Below are 25,755 nucleotides of genomic sequence, written 5' to 3'. Positions count from 1 at the left end.
TTAATGCTCATACCGAGAAGAACCTTCCAAAGCCACTTCCAAAGTGCTCTCTTAGAGCTGACTGCCACAACCTCCCTCTCTGGATGCCAAATATGTCACAATAATGTTTTCCACTTGTAGAATGCTATTTTCATTTTTTAAGGCTAGAATCCACCAATTTTATGGAGTCACTTGGTATGTGGAAAGTCAAGCAGACAACTAAGCAACTGCTGGAATTCATGAACATTTTTACAAGTTGCTTATTTATCCCCATCCCAGTTCTAGAGTTTCACAGTCCCATGTCTCTCTCCTCTTCTTTACAGCAGAAACATGTGCATGAAAAAGGTTTGTCTCAGTGACTGTATTCAAACTTCTTGCTGATTCTCCATTTCTCTTTGTAATCTTCTCCCTCTGATTTACTGCATTCTATTTAGTGCAGCCAAGACTCAAGGGTGAGATATTAAATCAAACACAAAGAAAGGCATTAAAAATTAATTTCCACTTAAATATAATACTTACTAGGCATCACTAGAGTACTGTAGCAATCAATTCTTCACACTTGATTCTAAAGCAATGGTGCTCAACAACGGGTGGCTCTTGTTGCAGTCATACATACTCCCCAAAGGCAGCTCCACCACTGCTTCTCAGTTTTAGGGTCTTCATGAAGCTGTTGCACTCATTTGCATCAATAATTACTCATTGTGTCTGTAGTTCTGGGCCTTTTGGGGCACTGCTGCTGAGTATTTCAGGGGCCCCTGTAACCACCTTGTGATGGGCCACTCATAGGCACCATATCTATTTGTTGAGTTCCTGGCAGTGTGCTTTGTACAGCAGGGGTTTTTAAATGTGCTCACAAATATGTATACAAACATACAAATACTTTCAGTTACATTTAAGAATATCTATCTAACAATGGTCATATTGATGGTTATTAAGTCTATTTTCTTAAATTCATGTAATCATATTCAGGCTACTTTCCCCCCCCCCTCCCCATTTTGTGTATGGATTAATATCAGTAATGTACTGGGCATCTCCAAGTCCCGCACAATAACATGGGAAGATTAGAGGAAAGATGAAAACCCCACACAATAGATATATTTTGGTAATGATTATTTTCTGAGATATATGTGAACTCCTTTCCCTGATACCCTCTAGACACTACTACAGTCAGCTCATGCTGACCCTCAGTGCTGCTGTCTCCAACACTGCTGTCTCCAACATTGCTGCAGCTGCTTCAACAGCAGCCCTTCAGTAGGTATTTTTGAGGCCTCTCTCAGAATAAGATAATTTTTTATCTCTTAATTTAATAACATGTTGTTTAATTTCACAAAATTTACAGTTGCATCTTCTTTCTCTTGATTAATGTAATTTACAGGCTGCTTAGCACACAGGAGTGCATATTTAATTTTTCATTGTGAGCTGAAGTTATGATAGAGGGGATGATATAGAGAGAAAACTGAAACTTTCAGGAATTATTTAGAGATAAGGCAAAAAAAAGAATTGCTATATTCACCTGTACTTTTATTCCTCAGAGATTTTGGAGGCTTTAGAAATTAATTGTTTAATGTACATTTATTAGGTACATGGAGTCCCAATTTTTGGAGTTCATTTAGTGCTGTGACAGAACAAGGTTTACTGAAAGTTAATGGACTTATTTCCTAAAATACACCCTGAAAATATCACTCTCAGAACAGATAGAATAGAGCACCTATTTTTTTTCCTACTTTTTCCAGTATACAGTGTAAAGTGGTTTATGATTTTCTTCACTCTTAAAAAGAATGTTAGCTCCTAGCTTTGTAAGGCAGAATCAAATAGAGTGTTTCACTGTTTTTTACTCAATATCTAGTAGCCACTGGAAAGCAGAAATGCCTTTCTGGCTGGAGAATCTGCTCTGGCTGGGCCGCTGGAGCTGCTGCTCCATCTGTGCTGCTACCATTTTGTGTCTTGCAACCTCTAATTTGCAGAAGGGGCTGAAAGCCATCACATAATTTTGAAGTGGCTGTGATGGTTTCTCACCCCTGTGCAAATACTCAAAAGCTGTTATGGCCACGTGTGAGAGAGCCACGTGTGCGCTGCGGGAGTGGGAGGCGTGAGGGATTTTTAGCACAGTTCTGATTAAATCAGTTTAGCTGCAGCAGGGCAGAAGTTGAATGTGCTGCTTCAGATGTTTGCCCTTCTGTGAACTGTGACATCTGGCCAGCTGTAAAACCTCTGTGGTCTTGCCATGGCTGCCAGAGAACAGCTGTGGGTACCCACTTCATACTGGAAAGATTTACCTTACACCTTTGTCCCATATTCAGGAAGATTATGGGCCATCCTGGCCACAGCACCAGTCCTGTAGACAGGAATCCCCAGATTTCCCTGTAAAGATGCTAGCAAGCTTTTAGGGCTGGAAATCACAGTGTCTGTTTAACTTCCTGGATTCCATCTTATTTTGGCCATAATCCAGCCTCCATTTTCCAGTTAAACATTTCTATTTATAATGCTTACTGAAAAACAGCATTTGTTTCTTGCACCAAAAACAGTCAGAAGAAAACCTCTTCTAAATTTTTTTTTTCTCTCTTGTGACTCACCAAGGGGGTTTGATGTTCCACTTAGAATTGCAGAAAACAAAATTACAGGCAACTGGATTTATAATGAGATTTAGCCTTTCCCCTGGGGGTTCTGGATCAGCTATGTGCTTGCTGGAAGGGCTGGTTTCTGGCCAATTGTTAACAATAGATGTCTGTGGCTACACCATTTTAGCCATTATACCATTACAGCTGGCACACTCCACAGAGGTAAGGTTCCTGTAGTTTAGCCATGTGCTTTCCCCCCTAAATCTGATACCATGAGTCAGCTGAAATGCTATTTGCCTCCAGGCATATGCACAGAAAGAGGCATATTTTGTTTTAAAAGTTAGTTGCCTAAATGTGCTGTAAAACTTGTCTTGCTCCTTCCATGATGCTGAGGAGCAGCAGGCTGCCCCATGCCATTCTCCCTTCCCAGGGAAATCAGATCCCTGTGGTGAAGTGTGTGATTCTTCTACCTTCTTGTACAGAGGTGGCTTTATTTCTAAACCTGGCTTTCTGAGAAACTGCTGTGAAACATCAAGTTTTTGTATGAAAGTGTGTTTTATACTTACTGTGTTTTTGTTCCTTGTGGTGTCAAAAAGAGAAGTTCAGATGTCACTTTCCTGCTGGTGGCACCTCTGCCAAGTAACATATTCTTATGCTCTGCTGTTTCTTACTTTAGCATGATTTAATGCATACTTGACCTCAGGAGGAAAGACTTAAACTAGATTTGGGACTGCTGGTTCCTGGTGCCTGTCATCAGAAAAATTTTCCCTTAAGAATTGCTACTGCACTAACACAGATATAGTCTGGGGAAGGAGAAACCTCTGAAAATCCTGAGTCCAGCAGTGCCCCCTGCTCACCACAGATAATCTGCTTGTGTTTATTTAACTTCTCACTGGGGATGAAGAAGCCTTTAGCTCCCATGAAGAAGTCCTTGTCAGGAAACCTGCACTGAGCTCTTCTGTGCATCAAAGATTACTATCAATGAGTATTAAAGGTATTAATTTATTAAAGTTTTTGGTTGTTTCATATGTCTTATGCTGAGCAGGTCAAGTTTTGTTTCGTTTGAGGCTGTAGCAAAACCTCTCCTTGCACTGCATTGAGACAAGCTTATCTCCCCTTTCTCATTTTGCTGCTCAGCTACAAAGTAAATTCAAAGAACATTTTTTTTTTTTTGGTCAGAAATAAATTCCCTTTATTTTAAAATCCAGACACATGTGCTTTATACCAAAACAGACACCAAAAGAGACTTGGTATTCATCTCTGGCATTAAGCAAAACTGTGGCTTTCAAGGCTGTCTAACCAGACACAGTGATTTCAAGGAAACTTTACAACTTTATGTCTCCCTGCTGATGTGCCAGATAGTTGAGCAGGCACTTCAACAATCTTTCTGTCAATGGCCTCTCACAAGAGAATCCAAGAATTTCAGAGATTTCCAGGGGTTAAAAAAAAAAAAGAAAAAGAAGAGAGACAGAAATAAGGAAAAAGCAAAGATGGTGTCTTTACAGTGTCATATTTAATATGGCCAGCTTTCTAGCAATTTTCTGCTGTGTGCATTTCTTCTCCCTGGTTCTTTGTGCCATTTCCTCTTGCCACAGCTCTCCTCATTCCTCCATTTCCAATCTCTACTTTGCAATAAGATCTATATAATTTTCACAGATCCTTGAATAGAGGAGTCTTTAAGTAAGAGGAACTCTACTTTTTGGAAAACCACTTCAGTTATTTTTCCCAAGTTTTCCTGCAGCCACAGACTACAGTGGCACATGGAGTCATGTTTACAGCAATTTTCTGTTATCCTCTTCTTTCTCTGCTACTCTGAGATCCTTCTGGCAGCACGTGCAAATGGCTGCTGACAGCCTTTGTCAAAGATGGGCATATGTATTTCTTCTGGTGAGCTTTGTGTTCAGGCTGTCTTCAGAATCTGCCACCCTTCCATTAAAAAAAATACTGCTTCTCTACTGAGTCATCAGGACCCAAGGACTTAGAATATTTTAAACCTGTTTTTCCATAACAATTCAATTAGTTTCCTTTAAAAAAATCAAGAAAAAATTTCCCCAATTAAAAAAAACCAGTTTTAAATTCATAACAACAGAAGTGTGAGGGTACACAATATGGGTTTGCACCATAAATTAGTTTGAAATTATTTGCAGAAGATTACTTGATTCAAGCTAGAATTTCAAAGATGCTGTAATCAGGAATCTGAGATTTTAATCTGGGTATCTCTCTCTCCTTAATACAGATCATATCACCGTCATGAGCAAGATTTGCTGCTGAAGACATTGATGCTAATTTAAAAAATTCCAAATAAACTCAACAATTACTAACTGTTACCATCTCAAGTCAAATATTTTCAGCCTGTATTTTATGAGGAGAATGGCACTTCCATTTTCATTCCTCATTCACCTTGTCTTAAAGAAAGTTTTTCTCAGTTTTGTCCCCATTTGTTTTATGTTTTCCTTTCAATAAACCAGTGCTTAATGCTAATTTGGAAATGTTGTTTATTCCTTGCAAGTAAACTGGTCCACAAGAATGTAAAAATAACATTCTATTTAAAAGCAGGAAAAAATATGCAGACAGAGGCCAGTATCATCTCTGAAATGAGGTGGAATGGTGTCTATGTCTGATTCTGACACAAAATGTTTAAGCTGGTGAAGCTGTGAAGACACAGAGTGAGCTGTGGTGACACAAATTAAGTGTCAATACAAACTGAATCCATTGTGGTAATCGTCTAGGCTTAACAAAGTGAGTTCTTTTCCTTGGAAACGAAAAAATTAAGTTTGTGTTGATTGTTCTTTAAACTTTGAGGGAAGTTTATCCAAAAACCTGCCATCATAGTGTGACAAAACTGCTGACTAAACAAATATTTGACATGTTTTTGCATCTGCTAGCCTGTGTTAGTTACTGAGCTCTCCCTGTACTAAGTGCTGGAGAACAGGTCTTTGAACCAAAATCCACAGAGAACAGGATTCCTGTTTGCTTAAATAAACAGGTAAAAATCATGTATTTTCAGTTCATGCCTTGAGTTTTGCTCCTCTTCTGGCTGAGGCTGCACTTGGCAAAGATGGCTGGTTGCTATATCTTTCCTACTCTTGGGAGGTTTTCCCAGGGAGGTGAAGAATGTGGATTTGAATCCACTCCATCAGAGAAGGGAACTGTGTACAAGTTTCCCTCCTTCTGCAGAAGGGCTCTGATGCTTGAAGTATTGCAGACTAAAGGAGGAAAAGGCATGTAGGGAACCTTATGGCTGAAGAGCAGCCAAGTATTTTCAGGAATACAAAGTATGATAAAGGCTTTCTGAATTATCAGTCTGCCTAAATCCCACTCAAATCTCTCTTTGAGTATGATGATCTTTCTGTTTGGGACTCAGTCTCTCTCTGTCTCCAAGAACACTTACAGTGGGAGCATGAATTCCTCAGAGCCTGCAGAACATTGATATATGGTGATAACTTGGGCTACCCAAGGTAACTGTTAATTGAAATATGGCTGTGTCTTTCCTGGGGCTTATGGTAGTAACAGCATCATCTCACAGACAAACTACCTACAATTTCCTCAAAAATGTAGAATGTAACTCAGGATGGGGTATTACTATTACATTTCTCCTGAAGGCAGTGGGCAGTGCATGGAAAAAGCACTTTGTGAAAGGTAGTGGTGGTCAGAAGACTTGGACAGAAGAATGCATCACTCACCTGTTCTGATTGGACTAGAGAAACAAGTGAAACACAAGTCTACACAGGAGTCTGCTTTAATCCATCACTCTATTTTATGAAGCATCACACAGCATTTTCACGAATTAGCATTTGATAGCAGTTTAAGTAAGGGCCACAGGGTTATTTAAGGAAAAAGCCAACAACCTATTTCACCATTGCTGAGTCCTCAGTTGGCAGCAGTGCTCTTGGAGGGCTTGGGTAGTACCCAGCAGTTGCTGAATTATTTGAGGAAAATCGTGTAAATCTATAATCCAGTGGTAAATCTGTAAGACAGAAACATACCACATCTGATTAGCAACACAGCCTGTATCACATAAAAAATAAGCCTGTGGTGAATAGCAGTACTTCTTAAAACCTTGAGCTGTTTGCTCACCAGCATCAGAATTCAATCAGATTGCATGATTACACATTTATTTGGCATCTTCAGCTGTTCAAGGGATTGACTTTCAGAGTTTACTCAACTGCAGTAAAGGATATTCAGTCCCCTGATTGATGAAATAATGCTAGTCAGAGACAATTATTTAACTAATGCTCAAATACTAATCAAAAATCTTCATTAAGCCTAGATTCAGTTTTTCTCCCAATATACCTTCAAGTTCATTCTTTAATTTGTCACCTTCTCTTTTATCTCAGCAATCTACTCATATGAGAGTTATGTTTAAAACAAAGAATCAGTTCCTTTTTTGTTTTTCATGGCTTTTGAAGCAAGATTCCCAAAAGGCACCCGCTCTTAGACCTTCTTGCAGTCCAACGTTAACAACATCATTTTGTATCAAGCATTCTTAGAAATCTGTACTTGCAACTTGATGTACTCATCACTTCCAGTCTGTAAAGAACACTGAATGCATTAAAATAGCTCTGAACAGTCAAAGCTTTCTTTTCTGTAACTTTTTAAAAAGCTTCTGCTGCCAGCAGTGACCCGCCCACCCTCACAGACAGAAAACTGATACTTCTCGTGCTCACCTCAAACTCAAAGTTTAAGAAACCAAATTTAAAAAAAATATAAATAAAACTTAGTTCAAAAAACATTCCCTTTCCAATGAATTAATAGAAAGAACAAACTCCCCCCAAACAGGGTTAGCTGCTCCTTTCCAGGTTGTCTGTTTAGGACCAAAGTAATGCATAAAAGCTATTACTCAGCTCATCTGTACAACTTTTGAATTGCAAATTTTTTTAGATTTTGGTGTAAATCTGGGGAAGTGACATCCTGTCACTACACACTGCAATTTCGCCCCCCACCTATTCAATAGCTCTACGAAACAGAAACCCACAATTTTAGTAGTTTCAGCAAAAACAACAGGAAATGCAGTTCTGTCTCACAAGTGATTCGCAGGCAGGCACCTGGTCAGCATCCAGGTCTGCAGCTTTAAACTCATATTGAACATAACACTGCAAGTGAGTACTTAGATCAAGGTGAAAAATCAGATAGAGACTGGAATAAAGGAGGAATAGGAGGAAAGTTAATTGGAAGAGAATTATTTAAGTGGATGATTTTAGCTTGTCAAAGAAGTTAATTTTCTCATTTTGTCTGAGTCAAGGAAATCTCTGGAGCTCACTGTGAGCATGGCAGAACAGGCAGATGTTCTCCTAGCATGAAGAAGCCCACTGGATTTACTGGGTGATGAGTATATTTATGATGCTCAGTTTAACACAAAGGTTTAAAAAATTACAAAATAAATTGAAAAAGAAAGCAAATATTTCCAAATATCTTTACAAGCTATAAAAATCGAATTTCATACAATTAGTTTTATAAAAAAGCTTTTACTAGCTTAATAGTCCAGAAGCCTGGAGTTTCCCAAGAGAAGTTTAATCAAAAAGCAGCACAGATGGGGCAGACTTGCTACAGAGTTGCTTATTGCCAAGGAAAAGAATAAGCTGGATCAAAATGGTAATTTCATTGGTATTTCTTGGTAAACTAGCTTTACAGAATCAGCTTAAACACCAAACTATTTTATACATGTTTATACATTCCCACCCCAGTATATAAATTTAAATGTTGCTTTTGTCTCAGCAAGCTGACTTTGGAAGATGGCTAGAAAATATTCATATCCATTTTGCAAAAGTATGAAAAAAACCCAGCAGCCTAACCCTATACAGCATTTGATAATAAAGCCAATCTTGGGGAAAAAAATAGTTTCTTATTTCCAAGTTATTTTCCTAATGTTTTTCCCCAGTAAATTCTTCAGGGTTTGCTGCTGTGCATGCTCAGAGCTGCTGCTGTGGTGGTAGACCTCTGTATCTTGGCACCCACTTCTCATCTAAACCTGATGGAGAGTCATAAATTAGGCAGGGGGCAGATATTGAGTCCTCTCTGAGATAGAGCTTAACAGCAAGGCTCTAATGAGTCCTAACCTACTGATAATTAATTCAGCACAAAATTAATCCAATATTGCCACTATCCTAAAAAACCCTAAATAGACTTGAACAAATGAAACAACTTGAGATTGGAAGAAGGAACGAGCTGACTTTACCCAATTGCTTGAGAATGAGTCCCAGAATTTTTCTATCATTCTTAAATAATTCCACCCAGACTAATTTTTTTAAACCCAAGACAAATAGGATACTCTCTTTAAGAGCCAAAGACTCCTAGAGATCAGACATGAAGAGTCCCAAGAGAGTCCCAGAGGAGTATAGAAGGTCCCAGATTTACAGAAATGCCAGTTATTAGATGCATCATACTGAATTCCTGTCCCCCTCCTTTCTTTGCTCCCACACCAGCCTGACTGCAAATGAGTGATGAAAACTGCTTTCCTTTGTGGTGACCACTGAGTGTTATTAGCATTTCCCAATGGCTTGGGCAACCCTCACAGGTTATATGGCTTAACTTGAGCTCAGAGGAGCTTCTGCCCTGCCCTGCCTCCAGCAGCCCTGGCATGAACAAAATAACAATGATGATATTTGAACAGTAGCTACTGTCAGTTACCGTGTTCCAGTTATCCAGATTCTGTTTTTACGTGACATTAAGTAAAACATTGTGTTCTGATGCTTAAATATACCCAGATCCACACATGTACTTAGGAGTTATGGATGGATTTATATCATAGTTACAACATCTCACTGTCTAATGTGCTGTGCACTTAGTGTAGGCCAGCTAAATGAATGCAACAAGCTTTTATCACAGGAAGACTTGGAGTTCCACCCACAAGCAAGGAAGAGAAACCACAAGAAGAAGGGAAAACATAATATTCTCAATGAGTGATCAGGAAAGTATTTGAGTAACTGAATGGAAGACAATTTTAATTTAATCCAGACACAGGCCTGCTTGATAAACTTACTACTCTAATTTTTTTCAACTTCCTTGAACAAACCAATACATTAAACAAATAAAATCTTAACTAAGCACTTTAGATGGATGGCTTTATTTTTCAATTAAAAGCACAGTCCAAGATTGAAACAGATTTCTCCCAAAATACACCGCAGAAATGTCAGGAATCATTTTTCAGTATTGACCAACAAAAGCAAAGCCAACATTTTTTCATCATGACACCACAGCAGCATCTCTGGGACGAGTGAGAAGCCCTGCAGAAAGCAGAACTCCCTCTCCCATCCTGAAATCTGCTCCCTGCCAGTGAACAGCGCTGGCGCCAGATGCTGCAGAAGCCTCCTAAGTAAACAGCAGGGTTGTGTTCTTTAGTGAATCCAAATATATCCTCCTGATTATCACCAAAGAAAAGAACTAAAACCTTGCTAGTGATACTCAAGTTTGAAAAACAGATCTTTAAACTGCTTAATTGTGGCAAATTTCAGAAAACACCGAGAGCTCTATCTTACATATCGTCATCTGGGTGAGGTAATTATAGGGGCAGAGGACAAACCATCAGCTAGTATAAATTCTTTTGCTTTTAGAGGATTTTCCACAATTAATGCTGGCTTAGAAGCTTTATCATAAATCTTTCATTGTATTTCAAAGTCACTGCTGAAAGAAAACATTAATTTCTTAATGATAACAACTTCTAACAATTATTTCTTAGCAATGCAGTAAGCACAATTGCTGCAGGGGAACTCACCAGTTTGGCTGTGCCTTTGAGTGACTTGACTTGCCAGTCTGTGGGTAACCTGTTAACAGGTGTTGCTTCTTCTAAATACCAAATGTTTTTATCTCCTGGCCCACCTCTATTTTGCAACAGTCAAAGCAGCACCTGCACTAAAAGCTCAGGATGTGAGACAGCATACTAGAGGCAAAAAGAAAAAACCCAAGGCCACAAGTAGATCTATCTGATAGCAATTATTTTTAGAAAAACTTCTAAGGCTGATTTTCCAAAACTGGAGCTCAGATATTTGCTGTACTAAAGCACAGCTCCCAAAAGAGTGAAGTCAGCAAAGAAAAGCATTTCTTCTGTCAATTACATGAAAGTCAGAGCTGCTGTCTGCATACTCCATAACTCAAAAAAGTTGAAGAGGAGTAGAGTATCTGTGCAGTGTGGGAAAGAGGGGACTCCTCAACACAGGTTTGCTCCACTGGAGCAAGCTGCTGAGTTTGGATACAGTTGGTTATACAAGCCAGTGCAGTTTACCCCAGGGCATGCAGGAATAAAGACTACTCTCAGCCAAAGTGCAGGCTTGCTGCTTTACTTGCACTTACATAAGAGCTTTTGCCAACATAGGTATATTGGTTGGAGATCATGCCTGTGGCATTGCCAGCAGACATTTGTGGACTGAGCTTGGCCTGAGCAAGAGAGAGCTTCAGTGCCAATGAGGTTTGTCTCTGGTTACTTTTCTGTGGTGTCTAACACAGAAGACAGTGCCACTGGAGAAAACCCCAGTGGCAAACTGCAGGGATATGTACAGCAGCAGCTTTACTACCAGTTTTGCAGACAGATGTGTGCCTGGGGAAATGGAATGACTGTCCCATCGTGGCTGCTGTGATTGCTTGTGGTGTGCAATTTTACTGTAATTATCTTGGGAATAACAAGTCCCATTACTTTGGGTCTACCCTATGGCCAAGGGACTGCTGACCCCTTCCTGAACAAAACAGCTGTGCACAAGGCATGCACTAACTCGCAGCTGAGCCTGCTAAGAGTCTGCAGTGGAGAAAAGCCTCAGAAATTCCTTTGCTGTTTTGGGTTTTCACAAGAAAACTCATTATTTCTATGTGAGAGAAAAGTCTCTCATTTCTGTTTTAGTTTAAACAGTGGTTTTTGAAGGTCTTGTAAGAAAATAGCCCTGTGTGGTTCTTTGCTTGATCTGGAACTGATCAGAAGAAAATATTGGACTATAATATAATATTTTTAAATATCTAGGTGAAGACTTAATCTAAAAAAAAAAAATCTTGAGAGAATGCCAAGATCCTATCAAAAAGTGTTAGTCTTTCAGGGATCTGTAAATTAATTTCTGTGTGAATGATACATTCTGGATCTTAGAGCAAGGAGGAAGGGCTTCTGAGGCAGGTGCAAGAAGTTAGCCTGGAAACAAGCAATTGAGGTGACAGGTATTTCTGATTCATTAAAATAAAAGGAGTTGCATTTTGGGACTGTGAAGGAGCTATATTAAGAGAAATGCAGACACTCCTTTACTTTCATTTTGAGGCAAACTCATCAAGATAAGCTTCCTCTCCAAACTCATGAGATGGGTTAATCTCATCACGTTCTGCTCTCTCGTAAAACACATGCTTTCTTTCCCTTTGCCTGATTTTTTCTCTTGAAGGGTGATAAACATTGTCTACCTTAAAATAAAAATCCACTCATGAAGACAAGGCCTACACAATTTTTTGTGCATGTGTGACCATCTTAATGCAGAGTACATAAATGCTTCCAGCAATGTTTTTTGTACATGTGAGGTTGCAGGTTATGTATAGTTTAAACCTGGTCAGATGAGTATTTTCAGTATTTGGTGATTTACCTATTTTCATTACTTTTCACACTAAAAAGTTATCAACACTGTATTATAACCAGTATATGAAATGTCAGTCTAAACCCACCCCATAAGCCTGTGATCCATTCAAAACCCAATTATAGCTTTAATTACAGCCTGCAAATGAAATTATGCTGCCTGAGTTGAAGGATAACTCTAAAGCAGAAATGACTGAGTGGTTCCCCCTTTCTTAATGAGTTGCTCATGAGTTCTCCCTTTAATCTTTTTGAGGTGGGTGTACTTTGACATCTCATAGAGCAAAATAATGATGGCAGGAACATTTCTGTCAGCTATTGGCTAGGAAGTAATCTTTTGGGTTCTGCATGATTTGACATGGTCTCCAGGGGCACAAGTCAATACACCTTTCTGAAGAAGGAAGGAATGCCTGAAAAAAACTGTAATATACTTAATACTGTCCTTTCAATACTGAAAATTACTGTCAAGTAGTCAAATTTTGTGCTAAAGATGAGGTCTCAGACCATTTGGGAACTAACTAGGTCCTGAAAACTTTTTATAAACTAGTCCTGATTTATTGAACAGTAATTTTTTATGGTTAAAATGCTGTTTTATTGCTGTATTTTCCAGCTGAAAAAAATATGCCTTATATTTGTTGGTTGTGTTGGGCATGATTTTTTTTTTTTCTTCTGAAAGGAGAATATTAAAGCTAGTTTCCTGGAACAGATGAATCAGATTTACATTATCTGATGCTTTTCAACTGACACATAGATCAAGATGCTGTTTATACACTCAGAACACATCTTCTCTCTATTCAGTTATCTTTGTTATCTGTTTGTTTTTTCCTTGTATAAAATCTCAAGGCCACAAAACCTCGGAAATGTTACTGCTGTGTATTTATACCAATTTTTCAGCAGTTCTAAGAATACTTTTTTTGCATAAAAGTTTTAATTATAAAAATGACCTCTTTGGCCTTGTAACAGCAACTAATATTAGTAACAGCAAATTCCCCAAACAGTTTAAATCCTCAAAGCATTTTGATAATCTTAGTGTTTAGACACTTATTGTGCAGACACAGTCTTACACTGAACTTGGCAAGTAAAAGCACAGTTCTAAGATAAGACATTAAATATGAAAGGTTACTCCTAACCAGAAGTACATAATACAGATAGTTCTATGTGTTTAAGGGAGTTATATATTATTGTATCATTTTAGCAAGAGCACAGTTATCAGTCTGGTTACAGCAAGGACTAATTTAATTTTAAAAGGAGTTGGTTTTTACTTTAGCTGATTCAATGTCAATTAAAAAACATAGAACTAAGGTGCAAAAATATGAGGGATTTTTTTGGTTTCACTTCAGCAATAATTGCAAATGATGCTGTTCACAATACAGAAATAGTATATGGCTGATTAGAGCAGTATATGGCTGCAGTATATGGCAGATTAGTGATTAGTATATCACATGATTAGTGAAATTCATGTCTTCCATGATAACAGGCCATTCACCTAAAAGATACATGTGGAAGATGGTGTGTGAAGTCTGCAGATCTCTGCTGGGCAGACCTGTGTATCTGCAACCTGCACACTGCCATGTGTGGAGCCCCAGCCACTGCTGCCTTGAGCTTTCCATTGTGCAGATAATTTGCAGCTCTAAGCAGAAACATGAACTTCTTTGTCATGGTTCACTGGCAATTTTATCATTATATTTATACAGCAAGCAGGCTGACGACTTAAACTCCTGCAGAAAGTGGCAGGGTACAGATCTGTAGGCATCTTTAAAGAGACAGCTTTGGTTAATTATAATGGAAATTTCTCCTCTAGTTCTAGCTAATTGAAATAACAATAAGGCATGAAGAAAAACTTAAGGAGACATATGGGCAAACCCTGATACAATTTCACACTGCATGTAAAATTTTAAAAATGCATTATTCTCATGCATGAGACAAGCCTGGTTATCAAGTCTCCAAAACTCAGTCTCCATGAAGCATTTACATTTGCATTAATTTTCTGAAATGAAATTTTCTTGAGCTGCAACATCACTCAGGCTCCTGTTTTTGCTTGCAGTAGTTTTTAATCCTATGACAAAGTTCACCATTCAGAGGTTATGAGACAAATTTAGAACATTAGGTTAAGAATTATGAAATTAGGAAAAATCCCCCCCAGCTCTAAAACTCCTAATGGAATTTTTTGAAGTGTGACTTTTATAAAAATATCAAACATAGTGAGATTGAAAGACAAAGCATTAGCTTGAAATATGTGTATCATATTTTTGGATCAAAGAACTGTTAATAATAATAATAATAATATTAAAAACTGTCTTAAAGAGTATTTTTGAAACTGTTGAAAATACTGTTGGAATATTTATATGATTCAGGGAATACAATTATTAACATGGGGATCTGGAAGTGTGATCACATGGTCACAAAGTAGTGGTCACTGTCTTTAAGGTAAAATTCAGATTATTCAGGTAGGAAAGATCACAGTAATCCTCCTCTACTTGGCCCATACCTAACCTTGTCAAGTGGAGAAAAATGTCATGGAAACTCTGGTTTATGCAGAATGTCAGACCCCTACACCTTTTAATTTCCATGCAGGAGCTTTAAAGTAACATTCCCATGGTAATGGATCCCAGTTTGGAAAATCTCTTATGATATCATTGTGCTTTAAAATGCTCAAAATCTGTAAGGGAGCTGTAAATGAAGAAAGACTCAACAGCAGAAAAGTGGAGAAACAGATGGATTTGTGAGTGAGGCATGTAGAATAGGAATAGGGACATTGGCTTCTACTATTTTATTAACCATGTACTATCAGTATAACTCCAAACTGATGGAAGTACACAGAGGGTATTGTAGAAGGCATCCTTTGGGCAATTTTAACAATAAATGAAATACACTTTTTCATGCACAAAAATATATACCATTTTCTCTTCAAGGACTCTCAGGAGAGTTTAGATAATGAACTGTGGTGCAGTAGCCTGCAATTCCAGTAATACCTTCCCTTCCAGAAGTGAGATTAAAGTTCAGAACTTCTAATGCACCTTTTAACTGGTATTAAGTGAGTTACTAATATTGAGTAATGTTGAATAGTTTTTGAAATAATCGTTTTCAATCTTTTTACTTCTTGTGAAGTAAACCAAGCTGTTCTTCATGCACAGATACTCACTGCAGCCAAACAAGAAGAATCAATCTTAAAGTCAGCAGCACAGCCATCTGCCACATTTCACCAAATATTTATGCAGATCACAAGCTGTTGGCATCCTGACTTGTACATGGTACTAACTACTGCTCATGTGGGTGGACAAAAGCCAGGTCAGACATTGTTGATAGAGAAACCCTTGTCAACCCCCAGCTCATAGGAGGCTCCAGCACACCTCCAGTGAGCAGGGCAGCTGGGTCAAGGCTGTTTGGCTGGGTCAAGGCTGAGCCAGCCTGAGCTGAGCTCTCACAGTCAGCACATTGCTGGCTGGGAGCTAGGTTCATGTGGTCAGCATGGTAGCAGCCTGGCTGCATGTTTGGGCTCAGGGGATCTTGAGAAAAGGCCTGAGTTTTTGCAGCTTGGCAGTGGAAAGTCCTCTGCTGCTAATTAAAGCAGCTGAATGGGAAAGGAAAAGCTGGAGAGCATCAAATTTACATAACCCATTTCAATCTCTTCTAGATAGTTATTCCCAAATAGCTGCAGCTAAGATATGACTTAAAACTGCAGCCAAAAACTTCAGGGCTTGGCAAAGCAGGGGTTCTCACAGCTTGCTGTGACAGCAGTCAGACAAGGTATTCAAGAGGAGTCAGGAATGCCTTAACATCCATAACAATGAACATCTGCTCTTCCACACAAACAAACAAGAAATACCACTCTCTGTAAGAAAGCAGAGATGCTCTTGTACCTTCAACTTTGAGTCTCCTGTATGGCACACAGCTGCACGTTTAAAACATTATTTCTCCCCTGTCCTTTAGCACAGGGGTTTAACTTTTACAGACATGACCCTCTGCCCCAGCAGTGGTTCAATGCAGGGAGGGACAGATCATGGTGTCCTGCCCAATGGAGAAACAGGCTTTTTAAGAGCTCCAGTGCTGATGACAGGCAGCTATCCTACTCACTAACAGCCCATATATGCTTATGGGTTCCCACCCTTTCATCTGTAGCTGGAAAGCTTGTCATACACTTGTGGTTGAGAGCTCTTACTTACACTTGTGCTTTAAACTGAGCTGTGGTTGGGGGGGAGCTGGCTGGGAGGCAGAGTTTCAGACTGTGGCTGACCATTTTCTCTTGGCCAACACTTTCAAAGCAAGCCACAGTATGACCCTGGAAAAGGTATTAGATGGGAGTTTTACAGAAGTCATCTTTCTGTTGGCATTTTTCATTGGTATGTTTGGGTTTTGTGCCTTTAGGCTGAAATAGACTGCAAAATGGCAAATACCAGAAGCATAAACAAATTCTGACAGCCTATGATTGTTCTGAGATATCCATACAATGTAAGTACACGTGTAAAATATGGTTGCAAAGAAAAGGTCTATCATGTGTCCTGCTGTAGAAGTCACTGTTGGGCAAGCCTGAAATGCTCTCTTGCAACAAACTTTTATTCTGTGGTCTTATGCACAATGCAGGCAAAAGATGCTGAAGGGAGGTGTTAGTAAAGCAAATGCCAACTGATAGGGGAAGTGTAGCAAGCCAGATCAGTGAGAAACATTTTTGCAAGTATAACACTCTCAAGTAACTTTGCATGTTGTTTGTTTCAAATGTATCTCACCACTGAAAATAGAAACAGCAAACCACAGTGAGGAAGTAGGGACCAAGTTCAGGAACTAATCTACAGTCTGGTAAATGTTGCACCTTACCTCTAACAGAGAAGCAATTAAACACCTAGTATTAAACACTAGTGCTAAGTGCTGCACAGTATGAACAGAGTATTTTGAATGTATTTTAAATACATGTCATCTCAAAACCAGATCTACAGCACTACAAACTTTGAATACTGCACATTCATTGGAAAAAAAACCCCAAACACATTCCTTACCTGCTATTGCTTCCAGACTAGGGATTGCAATTGTGCTGTAAGTGCTAATACATTTACAGGACCACGTGTGAACGAAGGACTCCTCTGCATTTTCCAGGCCTGGCAATCTGTCCATGAAGAAAGAGCCCCACTGCTTAGATACAAAGTAAGGAACTTTGAGCTCATCTTCCTGAAAGAAAAAAAAAAGAAAAAAAAAAAGAAAGAAAAAGAAATCAGCATTAGTTTAAGGAACGCTAGTGTTTTTCTGATTCTCTGGGAAGGCTATATTGTATCTCAGGAGCAATGTGGCTTTAAAATATAAAGACAGTAACAACACAATAACAATCCTCTTCCCATAAGTCCCCAAGTTCCTGTTTATACAATGTATGGATTCCCTAGGACATAAAAAGTTAACTTTCAACATTTTTTAAACCTTTTAAGAAAACCCCTTCTATTTTCCATTTTCTGTTTTCTGGTTTTGATAGTGTGAATTGCTTGTTGTCCTTCTGTGCTGGAGAGGCTATTCTACAGCTGGGATCTCCTCCTGGGGGAAAAGGAGCTTCCTGATGCTGGGTGGAGTAACTGCAAAGAATGCAACCTACTACCTGTGTTATCTGTTTCTGGGCTGAGGAATGAGTGAAAACAGAGCCACAGAATCCATGGAGAGACAGTCAGCTGCCTAGAAAATTGTGGAGTATTTATTTTTTTAATATGTATTTTCAGACAACAACATCTAGGCTAATTATGTTTTAAAGAAAGCATTAAACCAGCATTGGGAAAACTGACTTTTTACCAGTTCATCTTGAAACTTGCTATATACTACCATGAGCAATCAGAAAAAAATGCCAGGACACAGAAAGATGAAAAAATGGGAAACAAAACTACGCTATAGAAAATCTGTTAAAGTAATTTGTGTGCAAAGTAATGTCTCAGACTGCAGAACACAGAACAGATACTGAAGTTTGCGCCTTCAGGTTCGTGAACTTTTGTACCTTATTCTCCATTTAACCCCTCTCTTGAAAGTTTTGAGAATCTGCTGAAGTCTGTCCTTTGTGTTTATGACAGAGGCCTGTACCTTTTGTCACAAGGAAGCTGTTGAGGCAGCTGAGCAGACCATACTAGTGAACACAGAGCCACTCTCTCCATGAGTCTGTGTTACAGTTTGTCCTCTGAGTATTGATGGGGGGAATGTACTGATTTCAACAAAAGTAGATATTAATTTCTATATTCTGACATAAATACATTGGAAAAATAACTCTCCTATCTTTTGTTCAAAATAAGCATTTAACTGAAGTCCTGGGCTTTTTTTTTTTTTTTTTTTTTTTTTTTTTTTTTTTTTTTTTTGTGCCTTACACAAAAGGACAGCATGCTACTTTCTTTTTTTCCTCACTAAATCTTATCTTTCCATATAAATCTCAGGACTTTACATCAGTTATGATTAAGTGTAGGTGCTCTAATGAATTAAAATCTGTTTGCCAGCTGGATGACACATGCAGAAAACTCTTAAGGCTGTTACAGCTGTTCAGGTGATTAATCAAAATAACCCCAGTACTGGCCCACATAAGCATTTGTACAAACGACAGGACTCTATTTATGGACTAGAGGAATTGATGTGAGGGTTCTGCTTTCTGAAGTGGATGGTTAGTTCAGCAGACAATCAAAAATGTAACCTGGGTTTTTGCAGAGGTTTGATTCTAGAGTAGGAATTTCTTCCTTATTAATAAACAGGAGGGAGTTAAACTTTGGATTTACAACCCAAGCCCTTGGTGAAATCAAACCAAGTTAAATATGAGACTTGTCATCAAGTCACCTGGTGCAGTGCTCTCATCATTTTGCTGCTGACTTATCTGCACATGACAGGGCAGGTCTGGCAGGCTAAATCTTGATTTAAAATCCAGGAAGAGCAGTCAAAACTTTGACCACATCCCTAGGAAACATAATACACTGCTCCCTTTCCATCCCTAACTGATGCCCTGAAGATGTCCTTATCTCACCTGCAGAACACCTGATCAGAGCCTGCACTGAAGGACAGACCACACACCACCAATCTGTACATCTGTGAAATGAGGCAAAAGTCTCCTCTAACTGTGGCTACTCACATGCCTGGAGGCACATGCCCAGCAGCAGGGCTGAGGAGCTCTGGAAGATACATCAGCCACTCCCCAGGCACAGTCCCCAGTCCCCAGACACAGAATTTGCTCTCACAGCAGAGCAGATCCCAGAAAGTTCTGGACAACCCCTCTTTCTCATGCAAATCTCCCAAAAATATAGGTTTGCTCTCAGGCATATTGGTCAGACAGCAGCAGGTCAGATGTTGATTGTGTCAATTGAGGGTACAGAGCCTCGAAGAAAATCTCTACACTTCAGGCAAATAGGGATGGCACCAGAAATTCCCAAGTTCCAGGGCTTTCACAAAGTCAAAATACCGGGAGTACTTACTACCACCTTTGCTTTGCTAGCTCTAGACAAATAGGGCCTGTTAGCACAATAGACAGAATCTGTTAATAGGACCCTTGGGTAATGCTGATTTGCCAGCTTACAAATGACCTTTCTAAAATACAAATTTGCAGGGAGTCAAGCTCTGAAGTTTTTCTACATTTGGTACACAGATGAAAGGAAAAAAGATGTAAAAAAGACAGGAGTGAAAGATCAAGCCATTAGTATTTTAAGGGCTTTATTTAGAGGCAGATCTACCAACTATGCTATCATCTTCATAGCAAGGACAGAGCATGAGGAATACTCATGCATATTTACTGCATCCAATATGAGTGATGGTACTGATGGTTGTATGTGTGTTCTGAGGTAGTAACACACCACTGACTCTTGATGTCAGAAAAAAAATCAATGCTCAAAATACAGTTTTTCTGGTGTAACAGTATTTGAGGTGTTTCTGTCAGCACAGCTGTGCTGACTACAATAATGGGATGCCCCTGAACCAGACATCCATGCTGGATGTGCAAATGGACAAGTCAGCCATTGGTTTGAATTCTGTTGCACAGAATTTGCCTTCTTACACATCATGCAAATATAAAACATTTCACCCGTGATTATTGTACCTAAACTACAACAGAGAACACTATAAGCAAATTTAAAATTAAATGTGCTGTACTTCAGGGCATTGCTCCAAGAATATTGCTTTAACTCACCAGGCCTCAAAACACCACATCAGGTTGTTCCTGAAAGTACTGTTAGACTCATGCCAAAGATAAACAGGAATTAAGAGACAAACAGTGCCAAAAAACATAAAGTAAATATCTATGCTCACACCAAGGGAGTTAATGGAAATTCAGGGGGATAACAGCCCTGACTTCTACAAACCAGTCACTAGGCAGAATTGTAAAAATTAAGTATTCCCTTCTAATTACAAAATTGTCATCTATATCCATCAATTAATTATTTGATTTCTGCTCCATTCATTCACATAGCCCAAGGTTTTCACACACTGACAGCTCCTCTGTAATGATTTTCCTCGAAATCCTGGGACAAATTCCAGCTTTCCTTTGAGTTTTCATTGATGGAGCTGATCATACATTTCAAGAACAGAATGCAAAACCAAAGCTTCCAGCCAAACAAACCCCCAGCTCAGGAGAAATCTTGTTTCAACACAATGCCTTGCATTTTTATTCACCCTGCATGCTGCAATTTACTTAGGTGCCAAGTAACTGTATAAATAGTTTTTAGTTTGCTATTCTCTTGCTTATTTGGTTATGACTCACTACTTAAAAGAACTGCAGTTGTTACCATAATTTCACAGTTATGTGTATCTGGCTTATATAGTGCATTTAACTGAAGGGAAAAGACAAAAACTGCCAATGAAAATGGAAATCATAAGTCTCCCTCTTGGTGTGTGAGGAGGTTGTTTTCTTCCCCTCTCTGTCAGTGATGAAACACCAAAAACTAAAACCAGATTTTAGTAATTTCTTTCTGAAAGATGCAATTGACAATTAAAGCAATACTTTATTACTTTAATAGTATTTTGAAAAGAGTGATAACATTGAGAGTTGCATCATGTATTAAGTTTTCAATCCCTTCTTGCACATGAAGCATGGCCTGGAAAATCTACAGTAGTACTGTATTTTATTACCAATGAATGGTAAGGCTGACTAACCAGATAAAATCTAATTTGTTTGTGACTAATTTTCCAGAAACACCTGACTTTGTACAATCCTTTGAATTGGCTTTTCTCCCTTCTTAACCAAAGGGTTAATGGGAGAAGTTGCTTGGGAGAATGAAAATCAAATTCTCATAGGCTTGTAAAGGAAGTCCCTTTGAACTAGTCCTGTTAAGTTAGTGGTGTCCAGTCAACTGCAGAGATATGGATGTGACCTGTTGTTCAGACTCCAGTGAGCAGCATGGTAATGAAATAACACCACTGACCTGCCACGGCCCCCCTTGTTCAGGTTCCTTTAATCAACACAATTCATTTCTCCCTTGCTTGCTTGCTGTCACCAGTAGCGGATGTAAACGGAACAGGGGCTGTGTGTGGTAGGGATGGTGTCTCTTTGAGATACTGCAATCTCTTATCAAGAATGCTACAGTGTCAGTGAAATGCCAAGCACCTGTTTAAAAGTCTCAATTTGCTGCTAGACAGCTGCTGTGATAGAGAAGATGGATCTCGTGAGCAGTTGAGCAGAGATGTGGCAGCAAGGGAAAACCAAATCATCATCGTGGGCTTGGAAATGCATCAATCCATTACTCTTTCTTTGCACATCCAGGAAAAGAACCACTTTCTGCCCCTCTGTTTAAAAATAAGTGCTTCAAAAGCTTATATTGAACATGCTTAAGAAACCCTGTTGAACAAATCCCCACAACCTTAAATTTTATGCAGCAATGCAGAAATCTCCAGTCAGAGAACGAACAAATTTACAGAGAATATTGAGTTATTTTTAAAGCATTAATTATTTAAATCAAGTCATATTAACCTAAAAGTGCTACTAGCTCTTCCTCCCCCACGTCCCCTTCCTACTGAGAAACACATTTTCCTGATAGGATATTGAATTTTTTTACTTTATTTTTGTTTATTACAACCCAGGAAAACATTAATGGTTAGATTTCCTTACTTTCAAGGACTGAAATGTCCTTGTCTGACCTTAGTTTAGAAATCAGTGGATAATGGGGGAAAATATGAGATATGTTTAATAAAAAATAATATATAGATATCAATGTCTATATTGTTTTAGTCCCATTGAAGGTACCCTTTTCTCCATTAAAACAAGGACATTTTTTAACACTTAGATTAAAAACATACCAAGTATAAATGCACCCCCCAAATCTTTTCTCTTGATAAGTTAACTTTTAATCACAAAGAGTAATTATTTTAAAAAGAAAAATAAAGTTTAGTGCTTTACAAAGAAAAGTGTGAAAAGCATGTATATTTCTCTGCAATTAGAAGAAAACAACCTATTTATTTAGTAGCATATGACATGAAGAGACACTCCAAATGGAGAGTGAAGCTTTCCTGTAGGTCCTACCTACCTACGACATGCTGGAGGTACAATTCTGCCTCATCATCCATCTCAGTGCTGTTTCCTATCTATATAGCTCTTTGGCAGCAGAGGAAAGGATAAACCATAGTAACTTCCCACCTTCTGTGGGAGAATTAAAGGGTAACAGCAGGGCTAAGGCCCTGCTTTCCGACTTGATCAACCTGAAAATCATTTTAGTTATCTAAGGCAACTATCAGTAAGTCGACACTTGGCCAGGTTTTGAAGCAGTCCCCTTTATCTGAGCGCAGCTGTCACCAACACAACAACCTGTGAGGGAAGCAGCAAATTAAAAGCTCTTTGTATATCAGGAAAGCACAAGCAAACCATATTTTACATAGAGAGAAAGCAACCTTCAAAACAATATAATAAAAATTCCTCCGTGTTTACAGTTCGCCACAACACACAGGGAAATGTCATGAACTCAGCAGGGTTCAGGCGTTGGACTTGTGATAAGTGGGCAGGAAATTTCTACTTGTGGGATGGAGGCATCTTGTTATTAAAAAGGTCCTTGCTCAAGGAGAGCATATACAGCTCCTTTTCTGAAGTCCATGGCTTAGGTCCAGGTAGAGGTGCTGTGTCACCCATGCATTGCTGAGCTGGGACAGAACAGCATCCTCCTGGTAAGATAAGGAGGATACACCTGTGAGGGATACTGATGCTGCCAGCACCCTGGTAAGACAAGCAGGTTCATTCTTAGTGCAGGTGACATGAAGCTTTTTTGCAATTTACTTAGTTCTGTTCCAGGAAACATCTGCAGGAAGCCTTACCTCGTATTTTCCTTTCTTCTCCAAGGGCTCAGATTCAGCCTTTGCAGGCACTATACCTTTGTCCCCTAGAAGCTCTTCTAAGATGAAGACAGTTTCCCAGTTGCTATAGTGATGAGCTGGGAAAATATCTGAGTGCATACTGTCACCAAAATAAACAACCTGTGAGGGAAGAAGCAAATTAGAAGTTCATTGTATATGAGGAAAACACAAGTAAACTGTATTTCACAGAGAGAGAGAAAGATCCTTTAAAACGACCTAATAAAAATTCCTCCATGTTTACACTTGGTCAAGACATGCAGAGATCCTAATGTCAAGTTTGGGGTTTTATCTTCAACCACTTCCATAAGGGAAAGGCTGGCCCCACACACCCTCCTTGCTCTCCCCCTCCAGGGGCATTGGAAAGGGATGCCTAGCTGGGACCAGCAAAAGGAAGTGTGAGTTTTTTGGCTGACAGAAATAGCCTGACGGGAAGCAGTAGAAAGACTACCAAAAAAATACACTAAACTGGAACAAGTTTTACACTACACTGGAAACAAGACAGAACATTATTCTTGGTGACTTGAAACTCTTCTGTGCCCAGAGAAGAATTTATTAACTATGAAAAATTTTTTACACCATCATTAGTGGCTTTTTCACTTACCACACCTGTACTTAACATATTCCTAGTTTTCACTGATACCACCTTTTAATCTTTATGATCAATTTCCTCAGGGACATTTCCTGATTGCAACCTGATTCTTCCTAAAGCTGCTGAAGCGTTTAACCATGCATACAGAAAGTTTACATCTAAAAAGTTTACATATTCTAAGAAGACAAATATGCTACTTCCAGTTCTGGGCTGCAGGCTGGTGGACAGCAGCAAGAGTAACTAGAAAAGAAGTTTGTGACCAAACACATCAATAACTTTAATGAAACTTTGTCTGGTGAATTCTTGAGTGAAACAAGGTATTTTCAGGAAGATTTACTCTCACAACATACCTTGGGATCCAACTTGCCAGTCATCTTCTTCAGTAGATCATAAAGCTGGATAGCATTACCTTGGGAATACCATCCAGGCTTGTCCAGTGACAGCAGAGCCTCCTGTTCCTCGTCATTTTCTGGAATCACCAAGCCAAATTGTAAGCTGTTAGTGAGACCAGCCCATCTCCTGTACTTTTAAGATGTGTGACAAGCTGCCTGTGCACAGCTGGACTATTTTGACATTAAACCAGCTCCAGTGTCTGGCTTATGTTCTGGTACTGACTGTGGATTCAGTCAAGGTGTTTGGTAGATGGGGTTAGGCAGACACTCATGAGAAAAGAAGCAGCTGGGCCTTGTGTGTACAGAAGACCTAAGGAATTCAATTCATGGACTTTGCCTCCCAAACACTGCAGCAGTGAATGCAGGAGGCCAACAGACCAGACTGATGGAGCTGCTACAGATGAAGGTGAAACCATGAGATAAAACAGACTGTAAGAGACAGAATGTACCCCACCATGCATAAAAATAACCCACAGTTTTTAAACACTGACATAAACCAAACAAAACAGACTGAAGCAGCTCTTAAGGATGTTCATCAGTCTTAGGTCCTCACAAACAATGAGCAGTTCCAGTTATCATCCAGTTTTGAAGAAATAATGAGTGGACAAATCCCCCAGTGCTGCTGGCAGTGGTATAATCTGCATTGACATGTATCCACTCTGGCATTGTCAGTAAATTAGAAAAAAATCTGTAGAAACTGGTACTCCATGGTCATCAGCCAGCTTTGCCACAGGCTTTGTCTTTGGCTGTTTCCAAAGCATGGATCTGTCTCAGTGTCCACGTAACCTTGTTGCTTTTTCAAATTCATGTACTATTGCCAGATGAACTCTAGCTTCTTGCTGGAGCCAAAATAGCAGCCTCAATGAACCGATAAACTACAATTTCACCAGAAATATTAATATTAATGTCTTTTGTCTATTGAACTGGTGAAACAAAAGGCTGATTTTGTTATTTAGTCTCAAAGATCTTAATTTTATGCTAGAGACAGAAGAGTTCGAAACCAATATAGTACTTAGATATGACTCAGTTTTTCTCCTGCTTTATAGAATTTTTCTAAGTACTTAAAATGTGTTAGGAATAAGAGGAAAAGAGCAACTTCTACTTGGTTAGAGACTGCTGAAAGATGAAATGCAAATTTTGGAGAACAGTGAAATGCTAAGACAGCCTTATGTTTAAGAGCACTGAAGATGCACATGACACAATACATTGGTCTTTGAATGAAATTTAAATAGGAGCAAAAAGAGGGAAATGAGTAGGTATAGAGAGGAATGAAATAATTCTTTAATATATGAATCTATGAATTTGAAGAAATGGAGACACAACAATTCTATATTAAGGGTGTTTTATAAACTAGGAAAAAACAAGGAAGTTCAAAGTTGACATTAACAATTCATGTAGAACTTGTGTGGAAATGTCTTTTCCTTTGTTCTTCTTCAGGAATGTAAC

General features: G+C 38.9%; 1 protein-coding gene across 1 annotated transcript in view; it reads right to left on the bottom strand.

Moving 5' to 3' along the window:
• LOC306798641 (dermatan-sulfate epimerase-like) overlaps positions 1–25,755 on the bottom strand; it is a 169,186-nt gene that overhangs the window by 40,536 nt on the left and 102,895 nt on the right. Inside the window, 6 exon segments of the mRNA XM_079298819.1 lie at positions 6,395–6,407; positions 6,411–6,416; positions 6,419–6,504; positions 17,058–17,226; positions 23,290–23,448; positions 24,268–24,386. Of these exon segments, the coding sequence (XP_079154945.1) occupies positions 6,395–6,407; positions 6,411–6,416; positions 6,419–6,504; positions 17,058–17,226; positions 23,290–23,448; positions 24,268–24,386 (552 nt within the window).

This window comes from Erithacus rubecula (assembly GCF_903797595.1).
Source record: "Erithacus rubecula genome assembly, chromosome: 2".
Taxonomy (NCBI): Eukaryota; Metazoa; Chordata; class Aves; order Passeriformes; family Muscicapidae; genus Erithacus; species Erithacus rubecula.
The sequence above is the reverse complement of the archived record's forward strand: the minus strand, read 5'-3'. Positions and strand labels throughout refer to the sequence as shown.